The sequence below is a fragment of the Poromitra crassiceps genome (assembly GCF_964638095.1).
Source record: "Poromitra crassiceps genome assembly, chromosome: 11".
Taxonomy (NCBI): domain Eukaryota; kingdom Metazoa; phylum Chordata; class Actinopteri; order Beryciformes; family Melamphaidae; genus Poromitra; species Poromitra crassiceps.
Window position 1 is genome coordinate 34,889,746 of NC_139643.1, and position 20,000 is coordinate 34,909,745.

The 20,000-nt window shown below is 47.6% G+C and overlaps 1 protein-coding gene across 1 annotated transcript in view; it reads right to left on the reverse strand.

Annotated features, from left to right (window-relative positions):
• Positions 1–20,000, reverse strand: part of ctnnal1 (catenin (cadherin-associated protein), alpha-like 1) — a gene marked incomplete at its 5' end in the record, with an annotated part of 60,967 nt that overhangs the window by 13,857 nt on the left and 27,110 nt on the right. Inside the window, 2 exons of the mRNA XM_083645994.1 lie at positions 4,570–4,805; positions 11,239–11,428. Of these exons, the coding sequence (XP_083502120.1) occupies positions 4,570–4,805; positions 11,239–11,428 (426 nt within the window). The remainder of the gene's footprint in view (positions 1–4,569; positions 4,806–11,238; positions 11,429–20,000) is intronic.

Genomic DNA, 20,000 nt, shown 5'->3' on the forward strand with positions numbered 1-20,000 from the left:
AGGATGTCAGATAGACCATAGTCGTGTTCAGAATGGGTTCACTCATTCACTCACTCACTATTCCCCATGTGGTGTTTATATAGTGAACTATATGGGGAACGATCAAACCAGTTTCAGACACTATCTCACTATCCTTCTCCTTTGGTAAACACGACAGCATTGCATTGTGGTATATGGGAGAAAGTGTAGTGTACAACATTCTCTGTTCACTAGATATTGTAGTGCATTGTGGGTATTTTAGAGTGGACTATATACTAGTGAATCAAATTAACAGCTGAGAATTGGGACACTAGTACAAAATGGCCAACACACTATATAGTCCACTATTTCTGAAATAGGGACCGGTTTGGAACAGGGCTCATGTTTATATCTGACAAGTGATACTTATTTTGTCCGACAATAGAACCAATGCAAGAATGAAAGGTAGTAGAAATGTGGTCCACGGTGATCCGCCTGGTTTTTTAACAGAGAACCGTTTTTACATACACATTAACCCTGAGGAGTAGGCTTGGGCCGATTTTCGGAAATAATGTATCGTGATATTCGGGAAATATCGCAATTTTGAAAATCTGCTGTCAGAGGCTGTAGCGGGCTCAGTTTTCAAGCCAGGATGAAGTTTCTGGTATCATAATGAAACTAGAGGACCTAAGGCATTGATTGGTACCAACCACATCATGCTAGCTTGTCAGGAAGATGGCTAAATAACAAAGCTTTTTTTTTCTTCGAATGGGTCCTTTTTTTCAAGTGACAGCCTGTGTGTGTGTGTGTGTGTGTGTGTGTGTGTGTGTGTGTGTGTGTGTGTGTGTGTGTGTGTGTGTGTGTGTGTGTGTGTGTGTGTGTGTGCGTGCTTTCAACCACTTATTATTCCTTTCTGATGCTATTGCATGGCTAAATCAGCAAATTGTATTTTATGGGGGGGAAATTGTTGGTATCCGCAGTGGAAGTGGTCCCTGGGAAATTTGATTTGGTACATCGTTGTACTTGGTCTGAAAAGTTTAGAAACCCCTGGCCTAGTTCAGTGGTTTCAGAGTCGGTGTGTTATTCCAGTGCTCACCTTTGGGGTGCTACTGGCTACACACTGATGTGATGTAATGACGTCAGTGACATCCTGAGATAAGACTAGGTGAATTTGTAATTGATCATCTACAGCTAAGTTAATAGTACAGTCTAGCTGCTAATTTGACTGCTAAGAATAGGCTAACTGGCAGCGCTGACGCAGCAGCTTCTTATCAAAGCCAGGCAGAGAAGGGGAAGTGATGTAATTGTGTTTGCCAGCAATGGAGAACAGGGGGGCTGTCGACTGTCTGTCCAAACAAGGCTAACCAGTCATGATTAGGCCCTGTGCATCCATCAAGCTGCAGCTCTCTCCACACAGCACAGCACCCTGTCTGGATAAGAGCAGAGCCAGGTACAGCAGGGCAGACAGACAGGTACAGCAGAGCAGGCAGACAGGTACAGCAGGGCAGACAGACAGGTACAGCAGGGCAGACAGACAGGTACAGAGCAGGCAGACAGACAGGTACAGAGCAGGCAGACAGACAGGTACAGAGCAGGCAGACAGGTACAGAGCAGGCAGACAGGTACAGAAGGGCAGGCAGACAGGTACAGAGCAGGCAGACAGGTACAGAGCAGGCAGACAGGTACAGAGCAGGCAGACAGGTACAGAAGGGCAGGCAGACAGGTACAGAGCAGGCAGACAGGTACAGAGCAGGCAGACAGGTACAGAGCAGGCAGACAGGTACAGAGCAGGCAGACCGGTACAGAGCAGGCAGACCGGTACAGGGCAGGCAGACAGGTACAGCAGGGCAGGCAGACAGGTACAGAGCAGGCAGACAGGTACAGAGCAGGCAGACAGGTACAGAGCAGGCAGACAGGTACAGAGCAGGCAGACAGGTACAGAGCAGGCAGACAGGTACAGAGCAGGCAGACAGGTACAGCAGAGCAGGCAGACAGGTACAGCAGGGCAGACAGACAGGTACAGAGCAGGCAGACAGACAGGTACAGAGCAGGCAGACAGACAGGTACAGAGCAGGCAGACAGGTACAGAGCAGGCAGACAGGTACAGCAGGGCAGGCAGACAGGTACAGCAGGGCAGGCAGACAGGTACAGCAGAGCAGGCAGACAGGTACAGAGCAGGCAGACAGGTACAGAAGGGCAGGCAGACAGGTACAGAGCAGGCAGACAGGTACAGAGCAGGCAGACAGGTACAGAGCAGGCAGACAGGTACAGAGCAGGCAGACAGGTACAGAAGGGCAGGCAGACAGGTACAGAGCAGGCAGACAGGTACAGAGCAGGCAGACAGGTACAGAGCAGGCAGACAGGTACAGAGCAGGCAGACCGGTACAGAGCAGGCAGACCGGTACAGGGCAGGCAGACAGGTACAGCAGGGCAGGCAGACAGGTACAGAGCAGGCAGACAGGTACAGAGCAGGCAGACAGGTACAGAGCAGGCAGACAGGTACAGAGCAGGCAGACAGGTACAGAGCAGGCAGACAGGTACAGAGCAGGCAGACAGGTACAGCAGAGCAGGCAGACAGGTACAGCAGGGCAGACAGACAGGTACAGAGCAGGCAGACAGACAGGTACAGAGCAGGCAGACAGACAGGTACAGAGCAGGCAGACAGGTACAGAGCAGGCAGACAGGTACAGCAGGGCAGGCAGACAGGTACAGCAGGGCAGGCAGACAGGTACAGCAGGGCAGGCAGACAGGTACAGAGCAGGCAGACAGGTACAGGGCAGGCAGACAGGTACAGAAGGGCAGACAGGTACAGAAGGGCAGACAGACAGGTACAGCAGGGCAGGCAGACAGGTACAGAGCAGGCAGACAGGTACAGAGCAGGCAGACAGGTACAGAGCAGGCAGACAGGTACAGGGCAGGCAGACAGGTACAGCAGGGCAGGCAGACAGGTACAGAGCAGGCAGACAGGTACAGGGCAGGCAGACAGGTACAGCAGGGCAGGCAGACAGGTACAGCAGGGCAGGCAGACAGGTACAGCAGGGCAGGCAGACAGGTACAGAGCAGGCAGACAGGTACAGAGCAGGCAGACAGACAGGTACAGAGCAGGCAGACAGGTACAGCAGGGCAGGCAGACAGGTACAGAGCAGGCAGACAGGTACAGAGCAGGCAGACAGGTACAGAGCAGGCAGACAGGTACAGAGCAGGCAGACAGGTACAGAGCAGGCAGACAGGTACAGAGCAGGCAGACAGGTACAGCAGAGCAGGCAGACAGGTACAGCAGGGCAGACAGACAGGTACAGAGCAGGCAGACAGACAGGTACAGAGCAGGCAGACAGACAGGTACAGAGCAGGCAGACAGGTACAGAGCAGGCAGACAGGTACAGCAGGGCAGGCAGACAGGTACAGCAGGGCAGGCAGACAGGTACAGCAGGGCAGGCAGACAGGTACAGAGCAGGCAGACAGGTACAGGGCAGGCAGACAGGTACAGAAGGGCAGACAGGTACAGAAGGGCAGACAGACAGGTACAGCAGGGCAGGCAGACAGGTACAGAGCAGGCAGACAGGTACAGAGCAGGCAGACAGGTACAGAGCAGGCAGACAGGTACAGAGCAGGCAGACAGGTACAGGGCAGGCAGACAGGTACAGCAGGGCAGGCAGACAGGTACAGCAGGGCAGGCAGACAGGTACAGCAGGGCAGGCAGACAGGTACAGAGCAGGCAGACAGGTACAGAAGGGCAGGCAGACAGGTACAGCAGGGCAGGCAGACAGGTACAGAGCAGGCAGACAGGTACAGAAGGGCAGACAGACAGGTACAGCAGGGCAGACAGGTACAGAAGGGCAGACAGACAGGTACAGCAGGGCAGGCAGACAGGTACAGGGCAGGCAGACCGGTACAGAAGGGCAGACAGGTACAGGGCAGGCAGACCGGTACAGAAGGGCAGACAGACAGGTACAGCAGGGCAGGCAGACAGGTACAGGGCAGGCAGACAGGTACAGAAGGGCAGACAGACAGGTACAGCAGGGCAGGCAGACAGGTACAGGGCAGGCAGACCGGTACAGAAGGGCAGACAGGTACAGAGCAGGCAGACCGGTACAGAAGGGCAGACAGGTACAGAAGGGCAGACAGACAGGTACAGAAGGGCAGACAGACAGGTACAGCAGGGCAGGCAGACAGGTACAGCAGGGCAGGCAGACAGGTACAGCAGGGCAGGCAGACAGGTACAGCAGGGCAGACAGCCCCTGGCTCTGAGGCTTTATGTTAGCTAAATGTGCCTCTTCCCTTCAATTACCTCCAGAGAGGCTGAGCCCTGAGTACTCCTTCAAAGAACCAGTGCTTCTCTAGTAGTCCAATAAAGAACTCTGTATGGAGTGTGTGAGTGTGTGTGTGTGTGTGTGTGTGTGTGTGTGTGTGTGTGTGTGTGTGTGTGTGTGTGTGTGTGCGCGTGTGTGTGTGTGTGTGTGTGTGTGTGTGTGTGCGTGTGCGTGCGTGCGTGTGTGTGGGTGCTAGAGAAAATGCAACAGAGTTCATCCCTAAACATTTGCATTTTAAGCCCAAAACGGTGCCTTGTTTGAGGTTTGGGGATCAACATTTCAATGTTGATCTGCCTCACACTTCGTGCATATAAACACATCCCCATCTGTGTGAGAGGGCCTTCTCCACCTTGTTGCGTGACGTGATGATCTGCTTGATGACGATGCGGTCGGCCAGAACCAGGACCTTGGTGACGGAGGAGAGCAGCAAGCGGGCGGCCTTCACCATGCCCGTCCTATCGCTGAACACCGTGATGCGTGCGTCCGACGGCGCTGGCTGGGCCGCGCCCACGTCTGTCAGCTGAGCTATGGCATCACCTGCAAGGGAGGAGAGGAGGGTATAGTTTAGCAACGGGCTTGGTGGACTCCTGCCTCCTACAGTATATAGTATAGATTTGGACTTTGCACCTGGACACATCCCAAACTCAGAGAGCTAGATGTTTGATCAGTGAGTGGAGGTGGATGGTTCAATAACCTCATAGCCTGTAGGGCTGTGCAATACAATCGATACGGCAACATATCGCAATACTTTTTTCCGCAATACTGTATCGATATTTCAGAAAAATATCGTGATATATCGCCACATCGATTTTTTTTGCACATCCGTGTCTTCAGTGACACAATACTAAAAGAAAAGAATACTTTTTTATCTCAGTGCGTTCAGTAAGACACTCAACACTCAGTAGTTTTGACTAAATTTGTCCACTAAGCTGCCAATATAAAGTGATGTACATATTATTACACTACCTGGGTGGTACACAGCGTGTTGTATTTTTAGCTCTATTTTAAAATTTTCAGTAAATTATGTAGAGTATTGCAATATATTGCAATGTGTATTGTATCGCAATGTATCGTGATTAGAGCTGCAACTATCGATTCTTTTAGTAATCGAGTATTCTACCGAATAATCCATCGATTAATCGAGTAATCGGATAAGAACCCTTTTTTGTGTTTTCAAAGGCTTATCGTAAATATACACCAAAAAATAAGATAAATCTCTTCAAATAAACAACTACATTAGTTTCTTTCTTAGAAAAAACAACATTTTTATTTTTAAATTGCATAGAACTGGCAGTGGCACCATTCATCTTTTCAACCTGACGTTTGAGTTCTTCCAGTGTACAGCAACCGTTAAATAATATGAATGAATGGCTTACTAGCTAGTTTACATCCTTCATTTACCTTACAGCTGCATGACACACACACTCTTTCTCTCTCACACACACTCACTCTCTCTTTCTCTCTCACACACCAACAGGCTAGTGTGATCACACACACACACACACACACACACACACACACACACACACACACACACACAAAACGCTGTTAAATTAGCCGCTAACGTTAATAGGTTGAGCTTTGTATTTCTCACAGAAAACGGTCCAAACTTCTCAGAGAGAGCGGTCGGTATTCACTAAAGCCTTCATATCTCAGGCTCTGTAGTACATAGAAACATAAAATAAAAAGCATTTGAGAGCTTAACCCTTTGGCTTTTCGTATTATATTTGCTCTAATGTTAATTTAAAAAAAAAGATCTTTAACCCAAAAAAATAAAAATAAAAATATTCTAATGCATTTTAAGAAATGTTAATAAAGATTACGGCAAATGTAACCCTTCCAAATAAAAAGCCACGGGTTTAAGCTGTCAAACGCTTTTTATTTCATGTTGATAGCTACTATACAGGCTGAGGAAATACTTTCTGTTAAACCCTTGACAATTACTGCAGCAACGTTAGCGTTAACGCGTTAACGTTAACGATCTCTGTTTTGCAGTCGTTGTGAAGACAGTGAAAAGCCCCGTTATCTAACAACTACAACGGCAGTGAAACAACTTATCCAGCTAACGCTAGCTAATTAAATAACGTTACCTGATGTTGTAGTCGATGCCTCTCTCAACGTTACAGCTGAGGAGGTGCTGCTAACGTTACCTGCGGTGCGCTGCCTGCTTCATTCACCCTCAGCCTATCTAGTAATACGTTACAGTCTTCAGCATTTAGCTACTGTAAATATATCTTGTGTTTGACCATGCTTCCTCAAGTTTGAGGTGTTTCCCTGGCCAGCTTTGCAATTCACATCACAAATGTTGCAACCAGTGTTGTCTGAGTCTATCTTGGGAAAGTGTAGCCACATTTTCGGGTGGACCCGTTTGTTGATGTTTTCAGGTAGAGTGACATACTGACGCGCTCTCGCGTGTTGCCTTAAGGTTCCGTCGGAATTTCTATTTTACCCACTCTCTTCTATTACTCAGATGCGTGTCGAGGCGAATCATTTTGGCCTCGATCAATTTAATTATTCGAGTTATTCGAGGTACTCGAGGAATCGTGACAGCTCTAATCGTGATACAATCGTATCGTGATCCATAGTATCGTGATACGTATCGTATCGTCAGATCCTTGCCAATATCCCAGCCTAATAGCCTGCCTGGTCACTAAAAAGTAGCTGCGTTATTGTAGCGAAGCTTTGAGACATTTGCTAGTCCAGTGATCATTTCCCAAATGCCCTCTTCCATGTCACTTCAGAGTGCACTATATGCCCTCTTCCATGTCACTTCAGAGTGCACTATATGCCCTCTTCCATGTCACTTCAGAGTGCACTATATGCCCTCTTCCATGTCACTTCAGAGTGCACTATATGCCCTCTTCCATGTCACTTCAGAGTGCACTATATGCCCTCTTCCATGTCACTTCAGAGTGCACTATATGCCCTCTTCCATGTCACTTCAGAGTGCAATATATCAATGGAACACTGCCACTCACTGCTGTAGGAACCTCTGGGAGAACAGAACACGTGGTGCTGGACAGGCTGCACAAAGGAAAACTATATTCAGCGCAGCGGCACGACAGCTATGCCAGCCTGGTCCCGGACACAGTTGGCATCATGTCCTCGACGAGACATGACCGAGTCATTTCACCGAGTGGTCAGATGACAAGTTAGAACCGCAAACACGCCAAATACATTTCACACATAATGCCGATTGCTGAATGCACAATGTGATTCACATCATGACTCACAAACACAAACTCACACTAAGCACACTAAGAAAGAACAAGTCTGAAAATGGAAATAATGCCGTTTTGGGGCAGAAAACCTGTTTTGGCTGAAGACCAAAATAGTCTGTTTCGACAGAGAGAGGAAGAGGGCCAGAGTTCAGAGCGAGGGGGAGGTAGAGGGAGAGACATGTGAGAGAGAGAGAGTTCAGAAAGAGGGAGGGAGAGGGGGGAGAGAGTTAAGAAAGAGGGAGGGAGAGGGGGGAGGAGAAATAGATAGCTCTCTATCGGCTCATGCAGCTTGGCTCTGTATTTGCATTGGCTGGTCCTTTAAAAGAAGTTGCGCTGACGAGCTGATTACATCCGACAGGCTGCTCTTCAGTGCCAGCTCCCCTAACCAGCTGAAACATCCAGGCCTGTCTCACGAAGAATGCTGCTCAACCCCCATGACACCACCAGGGTAACACCAACTCTGCCCGCTCCGGTCACCCCCCCCCCCCTCCGTCCTGTCTCCTCCAGCTCGCATCAATGCATTGAGTCTTCAAGACCTTAAAGAGAGTGATCCCATAGACTCTTTTTCCATCTGTGTTCCTATATATGGTCGTTTTTGTTTGGATGCTGTTTTCTCCTCACTGTAGTAGCCAAGTTGCTCTATGAGCTACAATGTAGCTACATGTAGCTGCTACATGGAGAGTGTAGTGTATGATGAGATGGTGAGTGTGTGTGCGATGAATTCAGAGTGATTCATTTGTGATTCACTTTGATCATGATCATTATTCGGCTACTATTTCACTTTGTTTGAAAGAGATGAAAAGCTTAAAAAGGCTTAACCCTGACGTGCTGGTGCAGAGTCTACTGAATGACAATCGATTTGGTCTCCTTGGTTTTTAGCAACTTGTTGAACCGCACCTGCTGGAGGGTTGTCCATAAAAATTCTGATTCCAAAGGAATCAAAAAAGAATTGCATGCAGAACATAATTGAAATCCCAGTTTCCACCCGAACATTTTAAGACTGCTACATAAAGTCTTAATTTAAAATTGTATACAAAAAAGTATAAGCTGTTGATGTTTACAAAAGTTCATAATAAATGACAAGCAATGTTATGATAATATGAATATGACTGGATATGACTTGTGTAATGGTAAAAAAAAAGAAAAAAAAAGAAAAAAGTGAAATAAGCATGTGACCTGTTTTGACCCCGCCCCTCACAAAATCGGAAGTCGGAATCGTTAAGAACAGAATCGATAATAAAATCCGAATCGTTAATACCCAACCCTAACCTGCTGTCCATAAAGTCTAGTATCTAAACTCTCACATATCTACTGGCTTTATCTTGATCCCAACTACCATCTTAGGCATGTTAAATCTTTTTGAGACTATGAGAGAGAGAGAGAGAGAGAGAGATATGACAGAGATGAGATTGAGTGAGGGAGACAGGAACGCAGAGCTCCCCACCACAGATTAGGCCTATACCGACCTGTCGCGTTGGTTCTCTCCGCCCCCCTGATGATGATGGGTAGCATCTAATTAAGCTCCACCCCCCTGATGATGGGTAGCATCTAATTAAGCTCCACCCCCCTGATGATGGGTAGCATCTAATTAAGCTCCACCCCCCTGATGATGGGTAGCATCTAATTAAGCTAATGCTTTTAGCCTCCCTTTATTTCATTCATTATAGCACACAAGGCTGAGGCCAGGCTGCTCAAACTCTCCCCGCGGCTACGAATCAGTTAGCGGTCCATCCTTCGCCAGCTAGCCCTCCTCCTTCCTGGAGACTTAAAAAGACTCTAAAAAGTCTGACTTTCTCTCTCGTCCCCGAGGACGTCTTCATCATTTCTTAAAAAAAGGACAGAGAGGAGGAAAAGTTCTCTCTCTCTCTCTCTCTCTCTCTCTCTCTCTCTCTCTCTCTCTCTCTCTCTCTCTCTCTCTCTCTCTTTTATCAAGGAACAGTTAGCGTCTGCCGGGAGAAGTGCGAGGGAAACTGTGAAAACACTCCCTTTGAGAGAAGTGAGGACTGGAATAAATTAGTTACAGTGGGAAAAGCACACACACACACACACACACACGCGCGCGCGCACACACACACACACTTTCTCCCCGCTCTCCTCTCTCTCTCTTCCTACCAGCGCTCTCTTTGCTGGAATGAACCCGCTTTACAAAGCGGCGCGGTGGGAGGATTAAACGCATTGATGCACAAGCCGGCTCCCCCCAACATAAACCTATTATGGCTGTGTTGTGTCTAAACTCTCATCCAGCGTGATATTGTTTCCAGTCCCTCTGGGAGAGCAGGGGGGCTGCAGAGTGGAGCCGCCGGCTGCACTGCAGAAGATTCAATGAGGCCCATGCCATGTTTGACTTGATAAGAACTAAGCCCACAGATATGAGACTGAGCGAGTGGTGACAGGTGGCTAAACCATAGCTAGCCACACCACACCGAGGATGATGAGAGAAGGTTCGGATGGCCCAGGAAGATATAGGAGTTGGTATGTGTGAGGTATTTTTTACACGGCTTCTTCATGGAGGAGTGTTGAAAGAAGCGGAGGCACACAGAGAGAAATACTTTTCTTGATAATGCCTTCTTCACCCCTTCTTTCTCTGGTTCAATAACAGATGCTAGTCCCTCGACAGTGGTCCTCCAGATCTTCTCCTCCTCGCTCTGCGTGTTACTCTTTCAACCCCCCTCCCTCTCTGTATCGCTCTCTCTCCTCTCTGTTTAATACACCCCCATCTCTCTTTCCTGCTCCTCCCCGTTCAAAATGCTCTAAATCATTGGTTCTCAATCTTTTCGGCTCGTGACCCCGAAAAAACAAAGCAGTGCCTTTTTGTGACCCCCTCCCCCGTCACAGGCTACATTACGCAGAGAGGTCAAGTTCAGTCCGACCATAGAACGATTTTCGCTTATGAGTTATCAGAAGCGCCCAGAGGGTGAAAATGATTATTTCTCAAGAAAAAGTCAGGAAAAAAATAGTATGATGTTAAATTTGTATTAAAGAAATGTTTTTTTTCTTCCTATCCCATAATTATCTCGCAACCCCCAAACTTGGAGACATGGACAGTTTAGGTAGCTTAGGTTACCTAAGCTGTCCATGTCTTATGTACATAACATGTACGCTAGATGTGTGAAATGTATTAGGATACATAATTAAAACATAAAGCAGTTTTAAAGTAACACAAATTGACTCTTTTACTTGAGTACTTTTAAATAGGCTACTTTTGTTTTAGTCTTACTTGAGTAATTTCCTGGATGAGTACTTTTACTTGTACTTGAGTACATTTTCACTAAAGTAACAATACTAGTACCTGAGTAAGATTTGGCTTTTTGGCTAAGTATTTCCACCTCTGCCCATGATGCAGTGCTTTCCCAGGCAGGGCCGCTGCTCTGTGCCCCGTGTCTCCACACAGACAGCAGCCTCAGGCCCTCACTTCCAACCTAACAACAACAGTGTCTCCAAAACACTCTAATACTGCTTGACAGGCAGGCTGTCCAGATGGATAAAAACTTTTCATACATTTTGATGACACCGCAGTGCCTGAGGGTGAGAAACTGATTTAAGAATACAGTAGTTATGAACGCTGATGAGCAGACAATAACCTCTAAAGTGTAACGTCTTAGTGGCTAACCTTATGAAGAAGCTAGCTATATAAGAAGAAGAAGTGCAACATATACAGTAGTTCAGCCTTTAGGATGAAGAAGCCTCACATGGTTTGATCAGGTAAATGACCTGCTCCTACATACTGGAATCCAAACAGAGTGGCCTACCTGCTCTGCGTGCCTCGAAGCAGGCTTGCCCCATCTCCTCCTTCAGCTCCTGGTTCTCTGCGGCAATGGCCTCCCCCACGGCGACGAAGCGCCCCACCGCCACGCTCACCGCCTGGCCCACCCTGTGGATGGCCACCAGGGTGCGCTCCGACTTCTTTGGCTTGTCTTTGTGGTTGATCAGAGTGGTGATCTGCAGGAACACGTGGAGGAAGATGAGGGGGAGCGGTAAGTCATTTGTTTTAGGAAGACAAACGCCATTATCATTAGTTGCGCTTTTGGACCACTATAAAAATGGCAGGCCACACGGCAGCAATGGCTTAATGTCTTAATTCTAAACAATTTTCCGCAAACAACTTGGATAACTTGGATGGATTACTTGTGCAGATGGCTTTCAAATTAATGATGGTCTATGAGGGCCGGTTTATGGCAGTACGATGGTCCAATCTGTACAGTAAGTAGTGGATCAGGTACTACTATTTAATGCAATGCTCAAATCTGAAAAGGGAACTGAAAACATGATAACACAATCACGCTTTTTCCAGTGACTCGTCTAAGCCTGGATGGCAGGCAAATGATCAGGGTCCATGTGCACTACACACTACAGTCGACTGCAATTCATTAGGGGAACTGGGCACACCGTAAATGACTCTCACTAGAGGAGAGTGGCACGGTTGAACATTGCCAAACCAGAATATAAATGTCTCTATTAACTCAACGGTGAGAAAACAGTGATTATATCCATGTGTCATCTTAGATACGGACGCATGCTGAGTCTGGAGGATGCACTCCGTTTGCTGATCAGCATGGAGGGGTTCCTTCCTGTGCAGCCGCAGGTGGAGATAACACAGTGAGAAACAGCAGGTGTGTCAGAAAGAAGGAACGCATGGAGCCTCAGGTGAGGCCACTGAGGGTATCAATTATGAATGGATAGAGCCAATTAGCATCAATTATTGATTGATTGTTTCTACTTTCTCAGGCTGTCCTTGTGTGTGTCTGTGTTTGTGTATATGTGTGTGTGTGCCAGTCCATTGGGGTTTGAGAGCGGTGGGTGGGGATTTTAATTGGTCCTCCACACACAGCCTAGCCCTAGGGGACTCTGTGGATCTTAGCTGTCTCACACACATGCACGCGTGCGCATTTTGTTCAGATAAGTTCATATACCTATGAGAGACTCAGAGCTGCTGCTCCTTCATGTAGGAAGGAGCCAGTTGAGGTGGTTCAGGCATCTGGTAAGGATGCCCCCTGGTCGCCTCCATAGGGAGGTGTTCCAGGCACGTCCAGCTGGGAGGAGACCACAGGGCAGACCGAGGGGCTAGGTGGAGTGACTAGATCTCCACACTGGCCTGGGAATGCCTCGGGATGCCCCCGACAGAGCTGGCTAATGTGACCAGGCAGAAAAAGGGAAGTTTGGAGTCCCCTGCTGGATCTGCTACCATAAGCTGTTGAAGATGAATGGATGGATGGATGGATGAGTGTGAATATCTTTGAAACTCTTACTGTTAAAAAGTCAACAGACACAATGTTGATGCCTGCAGAGTCATACTGTAGCTAGCTGCTGCCCTGAGACATGAGCCAAATTAAATTTTAATGAATGAATAATTAATTTAGCAGCTCTGTACAAACGTACGTGTAGCTATATATCAGTTTTGTTGAGAAATACTGGGATGTCTTTCTTGATGATCTTGAACAAATGGTACTAGTACAAACGGGTACTGTATGTGATTTTGCACGGGCCATACTGTCCTTCTACATCAAAAGGCATTTTGATGTCTTACACATAAACTAGTCAAAAATCAAATCCCTTCATATAAAGCCTGAGAGGGAGACATGAGTGAAAAAAGGAAATAAAAACGGAGAGAAAACAGTTGAGTCATAAGGGAGCGATAGAATGGAAGAGGAAAAGAGTGTGTGTGTGTGTGTGTGTGTGTGTGTGTGTGCTGCTTCTCTCCCCCCTGACCGTCAGTCCATCTCCTGACCGCTCTGCACAATCCCGCCCTCGACTGCCTCTCTCTCTGTCGCTCTTAGGGTTTGGTATCGTTTGGTTTTAAAACGATTCTGATTCCGAATCCGATTCTGCTTATCGATTCTGGTTCTTAACGATTCTAAACTCCGATCCTTTGAGGGGTGGAGTCAAAACAGGTCACATGCTTATTTCACAGGGATTTTTTTCAAGTCAAATTCAGTCATATTATCATTACATTGCTTGTCGTTTATTATGAACTTTTGTAAACATCAACAGTTTTGTATACAATTTTACATTAACACTTTATGTAGAAATATGCAAAATACGCAAAATATGTTTAAAAATCTAAAATCTAAATCGATTCCTTTTAGATTCCTTTAGAATCATAATTTCAGAATCAGTTCCAACTTGGATCTGGTTTTCTATGCCCAACCCTAGTGGCTCTTCCTCTGTCAGTCACTATCTCAGTCTGACCATGTCGCCCTGTTCCTCTCCATACTGCTCGTTTTACTCTGCTTCCTGTCTCTCCAGATGAAAGACATCACTGCAGCAAGATCCAAACCCTCAAAATGCCCATTAAGTCCTGCTCGTCCCGTCTCTCTCTCTCTCTCTCTCTCTCTCTCTCTCTCTCTCCCCCCCCCCCCCTCTATGTCTCTCTCTCTCACTCTATATGTCGCTCTACCTTCTTTATCTTGGTATAAAAGCTTCCCTTCCTGCGGGCCTACTGCTTTTCACTGATTCACCTCCACACAGTGGGATATTAAAACACCAGCACTGGCTGGCTGGCTGGCTGGCTGGCCATCGTTCAGCCTAATAACAGCAATTAGCTGATATATGATATATGATATATATATATTCAGAGCTACGTCACAACGGGTTGATATTCAGTTAGGCGCCATTCGTGTTCCCAAACAGGCCTAGTGTTACATGGACGGTTCCATGACGTACACGGAGGTTATTGACGAGCTGATGCGTCAGGACTAGCTGTGTGTGTCTCGGCTCCAGTGTGCGTGTGGGACCGCACGCGTCAGTTTGTGCACGTCTGCAGTGTGCATGTACAGTATGTACGTCTGCAGTGTGCATGTACAGTGTGCACGTCTGCAGTGTGCATGTACAGTGTGCACGTCTGCAGTGTGCATGTACAGTATGCACGTCTGCAGTGTGCATGTACAGTATGCACGTCTGCAGTGTGCATGTACAGTGTGCACGTCTGCAGTGTGCATGTACAGTGTGCACGTCTGCAGTGTGCATGTACAGTGTGCACGTCTGCAGTGTGCATGTACAGTGTGCACGTCTGCAGTGTGCATGTACAGTGTGCACGTCTGCAGTGTGCATGTACAGTGTGCACGTCTGCAGTGTGCATGTACAGTGTGCACGTCTGCAGTGTGCATGTACAGTATGCACGTCTGCAGTGTGCATGTACAGTGTGCACGTCTGCAGTGTGCATGTACAGTGTGCACGTCTGCAGTGTGCATGTACAGTGTGCACGTCTGCAGTGTGCATGTACAGTGTGCACGTCTGCAGTGTGCATGTACAGTGTGCACGTCTGCAGTGTGCATGTACAGTGTGCACGTCTGCAGTGTGCATGTACAGTGTGCACGTCTGCAGTGTGCATGTACAGTGTGCACGTCTGCATGCAGGAGAGGCACGTGTGCGTGTGCCCCGAGGCGTGGACAATGCAGGCCTGGATCTGGGGCGAGTGGGAAAGGTGACACTCGTGTGCACTCACAGCCTGGCACTAATCCAGAAAGCAAAGGGTCTATGAGAGGGAGAGAGAGAGAGAGGAGGGGGAGAGAGAGAGAGGGAGGGAGGGAGAGAGAGAGAGAGGGAGGGAGGGAGGGAGAGAGAGAGCGGAAGTGTCTGTGTGTTTATACGACCGACCTGCAGCACCTCTCTAGGAACTTGACCCTCAGTAAGTCTGTCGGAACACCATGGCGAAAGAGAGGGAGAGAGGGGGAGAGAGAGAGGGAGAGAGAGAGGGAGAGAGAGAGAGAGAGACCTGATTATGGATTATCTTTCTATGTGGAAATTAAAGCTCTGTTTACACTGAGACAGATGAGGTAGGAGTCTTCGGTGGGAGATTCTTATATTCAGCTGTAGCTGTCTGTGTCTGTGCGGACAGTCAAGTTTCTGAGTTAGTTTTTAGTTGAGATTATTTGTTTGACAATTCAATCTAAAAGGGCAATTCCATGGTTACATGCACAATTAAAAGCCATCAACCAACGATAATGCACAAAAAAAGTCACAGGACTTATTTCTATAGTGCCCTTGTTGTAGTGAGATGTCTTGCAGGTGTGTGTGTGTGTGTGTGTGTGAGTGAGTGAGTGAGTGAGTGAGTGAGTGAGTGAGTGAGTGAGTGTGTGTGTGTGTGTGTGTGTGTGTGTGTGTGTGTGTGTGTGTGTGTGTGTGTGTGTGTGTGTGTGTGTGTGTGAGTGAGTGAGTGAGTGTGTGTGTGTGTGTGTGTGTGTGTGTGTGTGTGTGTGTGTGTGTGTGTGTGTGTGTGTGTGTGTGTGTGTGTGTGTGTGTGTGTGTGTGCTTGTTGTAGTGAGATGTCTTGCAGGTGTGTGTGTGTGAGTGCATTAGCGGCACATAAAAGCACACGAGAAACATAAAAATTACAAAACAAATTGTTCGCACAACTATTATGCTATTATGCTGCCTCCAAGACTGTCTTTACAGAGGTGCATTATCTAAAAAGCAGCGTTTGAGTGTGTGTCTGTGGGAGAGAGACAGAGACAGAGAGAAAGAGAGACACAGAGAGAGAGAGAGAGAGAGAGAGAGGGAGACACAGAGAGAGACACACAGAGAGAGAGAGAGAGAGACAGAGACAGAGAGAGAGGGGGGGGGGGGTGAATGAATAAGCATGGCCTGGGACTTCCTCCATAAGGGATTAGTAGGTGGGTTGGTACATTTACTGGGCTGTGCAAACAGGAACAGAGCAGGGTGGGGAGAACATAATATTGATACAGAGCCATGAGAAGAGACTGCTCTGTGTGTGTGTGTGTGTGTGTGTGTGTGTGTGTGTGTGTGTGTGTGTGTGTGTGTGTGTATGTGCGTGTGTGTCAAGAGAATGTGCGTCTGTCTCGTTGTGTATGAAAGTGAATAGTGTGCATTCATTATACATGTGGAAACAGTCAGAGACAGATCGCAGCCGCAGTTCAGACAAACAGCTCCTGACAGACTGCTGCTCAATCCAGGCTGCCTGCCTAGGTCAAAGGTTCAGTTCATGGATGGGGCAACACCTCTTTTCTCTCTCTCTCTCACACACACACACACACACACACACACATAGACGCACACGCGCGCACACACACACACACACACACACACACACACACCACACACACACACACACACACACACACACACATTCGCCATACCACGTTGTTGTGCTCTAGTGCACTCCAACAGCCTATGAATGCCAATGAGCACTACCAAGCAGCAGGCAGGCCAAAGTCTCCAAATACCTGTCAAGGCACACACACAAAAAAACAACATAAATGTTGCTTTAGCTGCAATGTCTTCAGTGCTCAAACAGAATAGCTTGTTGACAGGGATTGAGATGAGATGGTAGTGAGTGAGTGAGTGATCAAGTCATACACAGTGGGTGTAGCATGACGTATGCGCTGTCTCATATTCTCCCTCTCTCTCCCCTCCCAGTGGCCCTGATCAAGTTCCATGACTTTTCCAATGACTTTCCAAGTGGGAGCACCTCCATGACTTAAAACATTGTAGTTACATCAGCCGAGGAGGAGCTTATGTATTTAGTTTTTTTTTTTGTTGGTTTGTCTGATTGTTCCTCAGCAGGATTATGGAGAAACTACTGCGCCTATTTTCACGGAAGTTGGTGGAAGGAAGGGTGTTGCTGCAGGGGCCAAGGAAGAACCCATTACATTTAGGAGCCGATCCGGATCCCACTCGCGGAAAATCAATTGTCCTTGGCGGAGCTCTGCGCTCTCTGAGTGCCCTTTGAGTTTGTGAATGTTTTTTTTTTTAAAGACGGTAAACAGTCAGTTGGGATTGCCGTGGAGAAAAACAGCTGAATCCAGAATTAGTGTGTTTTCGTTGGAAAACACACTGATATATTCCTGTGTAGTGTGACCCATTTGTAAAAGTCCCTGATATAGCCTGACTTCCCCCCGGAGAGTTGATCAAATTCCCCCCCGACTTTCCCAGTCTGGAATACACAACATCATCATGTTATCTCAGAATTTTACTGACCAGAGGGAACCCGGCTCACACACACACACACACACACACACACACACACACACACACACACACACACACACACACACTGTTCCGCATTATATTCTCCCAATGTGTGTGAGTCGCACATGAACACAGCATGGATGTAAGCAGCGCAGCAGAGCGCCGTCCAGCCCCTTCTTGTTACTTCCTCCACAACCAGTCAATTCACAAGCATTCATTTCTAACCTCTTTGTTGTCCATAATTAGGATGACAATTACACACAATTACACGGCCATAAACATGACATCATCAGCCCATTCTCAGCAACACAATACACACACGCATACACACACACACACACACACACACGCACACACATGCACACACACAGCAGGAAATGTAGACCAATTCCTCAAGGACACGGTGACTGACTATAAATCAGAAGGTAACAAAAGCTGGAAACATTTGTGGCTGCCTCCCATGGCTACTGGCTGCATTTCACTGAAAGACAAAGTTAGTAGGCCTTATCTGCGTTAACTTTCTGACCGTTCTTTCTGAGTTCTATATCTGTTCGTTTGATGTGTGTAATTGTACGCTTGTGAGTGTGTGTCTGTGCTATATAATGTCTGTGTTAAGTTAAGTACATATGCGTGGGTCGGTGTGTTTTGTCAAGCAAAAATCTTGTTTACTCACCGCAGCTCAATAGCGGGTCTCTTTCTCGGAGGTAATTCTGCGGCAATCTTGTCATTTAGTCAGTGGAGGCAATATCTCGGAGACAATTAAAGGCAACAAAATAACAGCGAGAGAGTCAACAAGCTCAACCGGGAGGCCTGATGGGGCTTTCATTAAACAGCCGTTGTAGCCATTCATCACACATAATTGCTCGTTATGTTGGCTCACTTATTTGCCTCATTTACATATCTGCTTTCTCAAGGCTTTACGTGGCCCACTGGTGAGACGAGTAACACCAACAACTCCAGTGAACTTTAAGCGCTGAAGTATGCACAGTGCAGATTGCTAATGTAATCCTGGAATCCTAGAAATGTAACTGACTAGCAGTCAAGCTCAAGGAGTGTGTTATTGTGTGTGTGGTAAAATGAGAAAAGGAGAGGTATAGTTTTATCATCCTACTGAAGGGTGTGGGTGCAGATACAAGTAGGGATGCACCCATATATTGTCAGTATATCGGTATCGGCCGATATTTAGCCGATCAGTTGGGTCTGACATCATTTGCTGTTTGTTTGACATGCCAGTATGATTGAATTTGTGCTCATTCTAAGATAGTGTGATGAAGGGCTCAAAAGACTTTAAAACAGGTCAGTCATTTGTTTATAATGAAGATTTCTTTGTTTCTCTGTCAAAAAAGGCGTAAAAAAAACCATATCAGTATCCGTATAGGCTATCGGCCAATTGTTATTTTAAACATCGGTATCGGCCCAGAATTTTGCAATCGGTGCATCCTTAGATACAAGCGAACATTACTTACTTTTGTGCTGCAGTGGCTAGTGGTGCTGTCTGTGTGCTTGTGCAAGTGTTTTGTGTACGTGGGCAAAGAAATAATTGGCCAGTAGTTTGCACTAGGAAAGAAAATGAGAAAGAGAGAACATATATATTATATATATATATATATCCATACAAGTTCTATATATCTCAGTTCTCACACTCACTAAACAGACCCTACAGCATGTGGATAGCTGTCGAAAAGAAAACAAACAAACAAAACAAAAGAATACTTCCAGGTACCGATTCCCATCTCGACCAATTACACGGCAGGTTGGTGCAAAAAACGGGTACTTTGGTGCAGAGGGAAGTGCACCCAAAAGAGCGTGCTCAATGCTGCCTCATCCAATATGGCTGAACTGAACTGTGGTGGCCTTGAAAAAGCCCACTTTCACTTCTTTCTTCATGCGAGGAGAGCTGCAGCTGGCTGTTCGCTCGGGGACGGCGGAAATAAAAGAAAACAGGTAAGAGGAGAGGTCTGAAAGTCGCACTGAACATGCACTTTAATGGGAGAGCAAATTCCTTGCAAATTGGTCACAAGCAGACGGGAGTTCGATGCCGAGCAGACGGGAGTTAGATGCCGAGCAGACGGGAGTTCGATGCCGAGCAGACGGGAGTTCGATGCAGAGCAGACGGGAGTTCGATGCCGAGCAGACGGGAGTTCGATGCCGAGCAGGTGAGAGTTCAATGCCAAGCAGACGGGAGTTCGAGGCCGAGCAGACGGGATTTCGATGCCGAGCAGACGGGAGTTAGATGCCGAGCAGACGGGAGTTTGATGCAGAGCAGACGGGAGTTCGAGGCCGAGCAGACGGGAGTTCGATGCCGCCGAGCAGAGGGGAGTTCGATGCAGAGCAGACGGGAGTTCGATGCAGAGCAGACGGGAGTTCAATGCCGAGCAGATGGGAGTTCGATGCAGAGCAGACGGGAGTTCGATGCCGAGCAGACGGGAGTTCGATGCCGAGCAGACGGGAGTTCGATGCCGAGCAGACGGGAGTTCGATGCCGAGCAGACGGGAGTTCGATGCCGCGCTGGTCGACAGCCAGGGAGAGATAGGAGGAGGTGAAAACTAGAGAGAGACATGGGAGTCAGGAGAGAGATGGGGAGAGG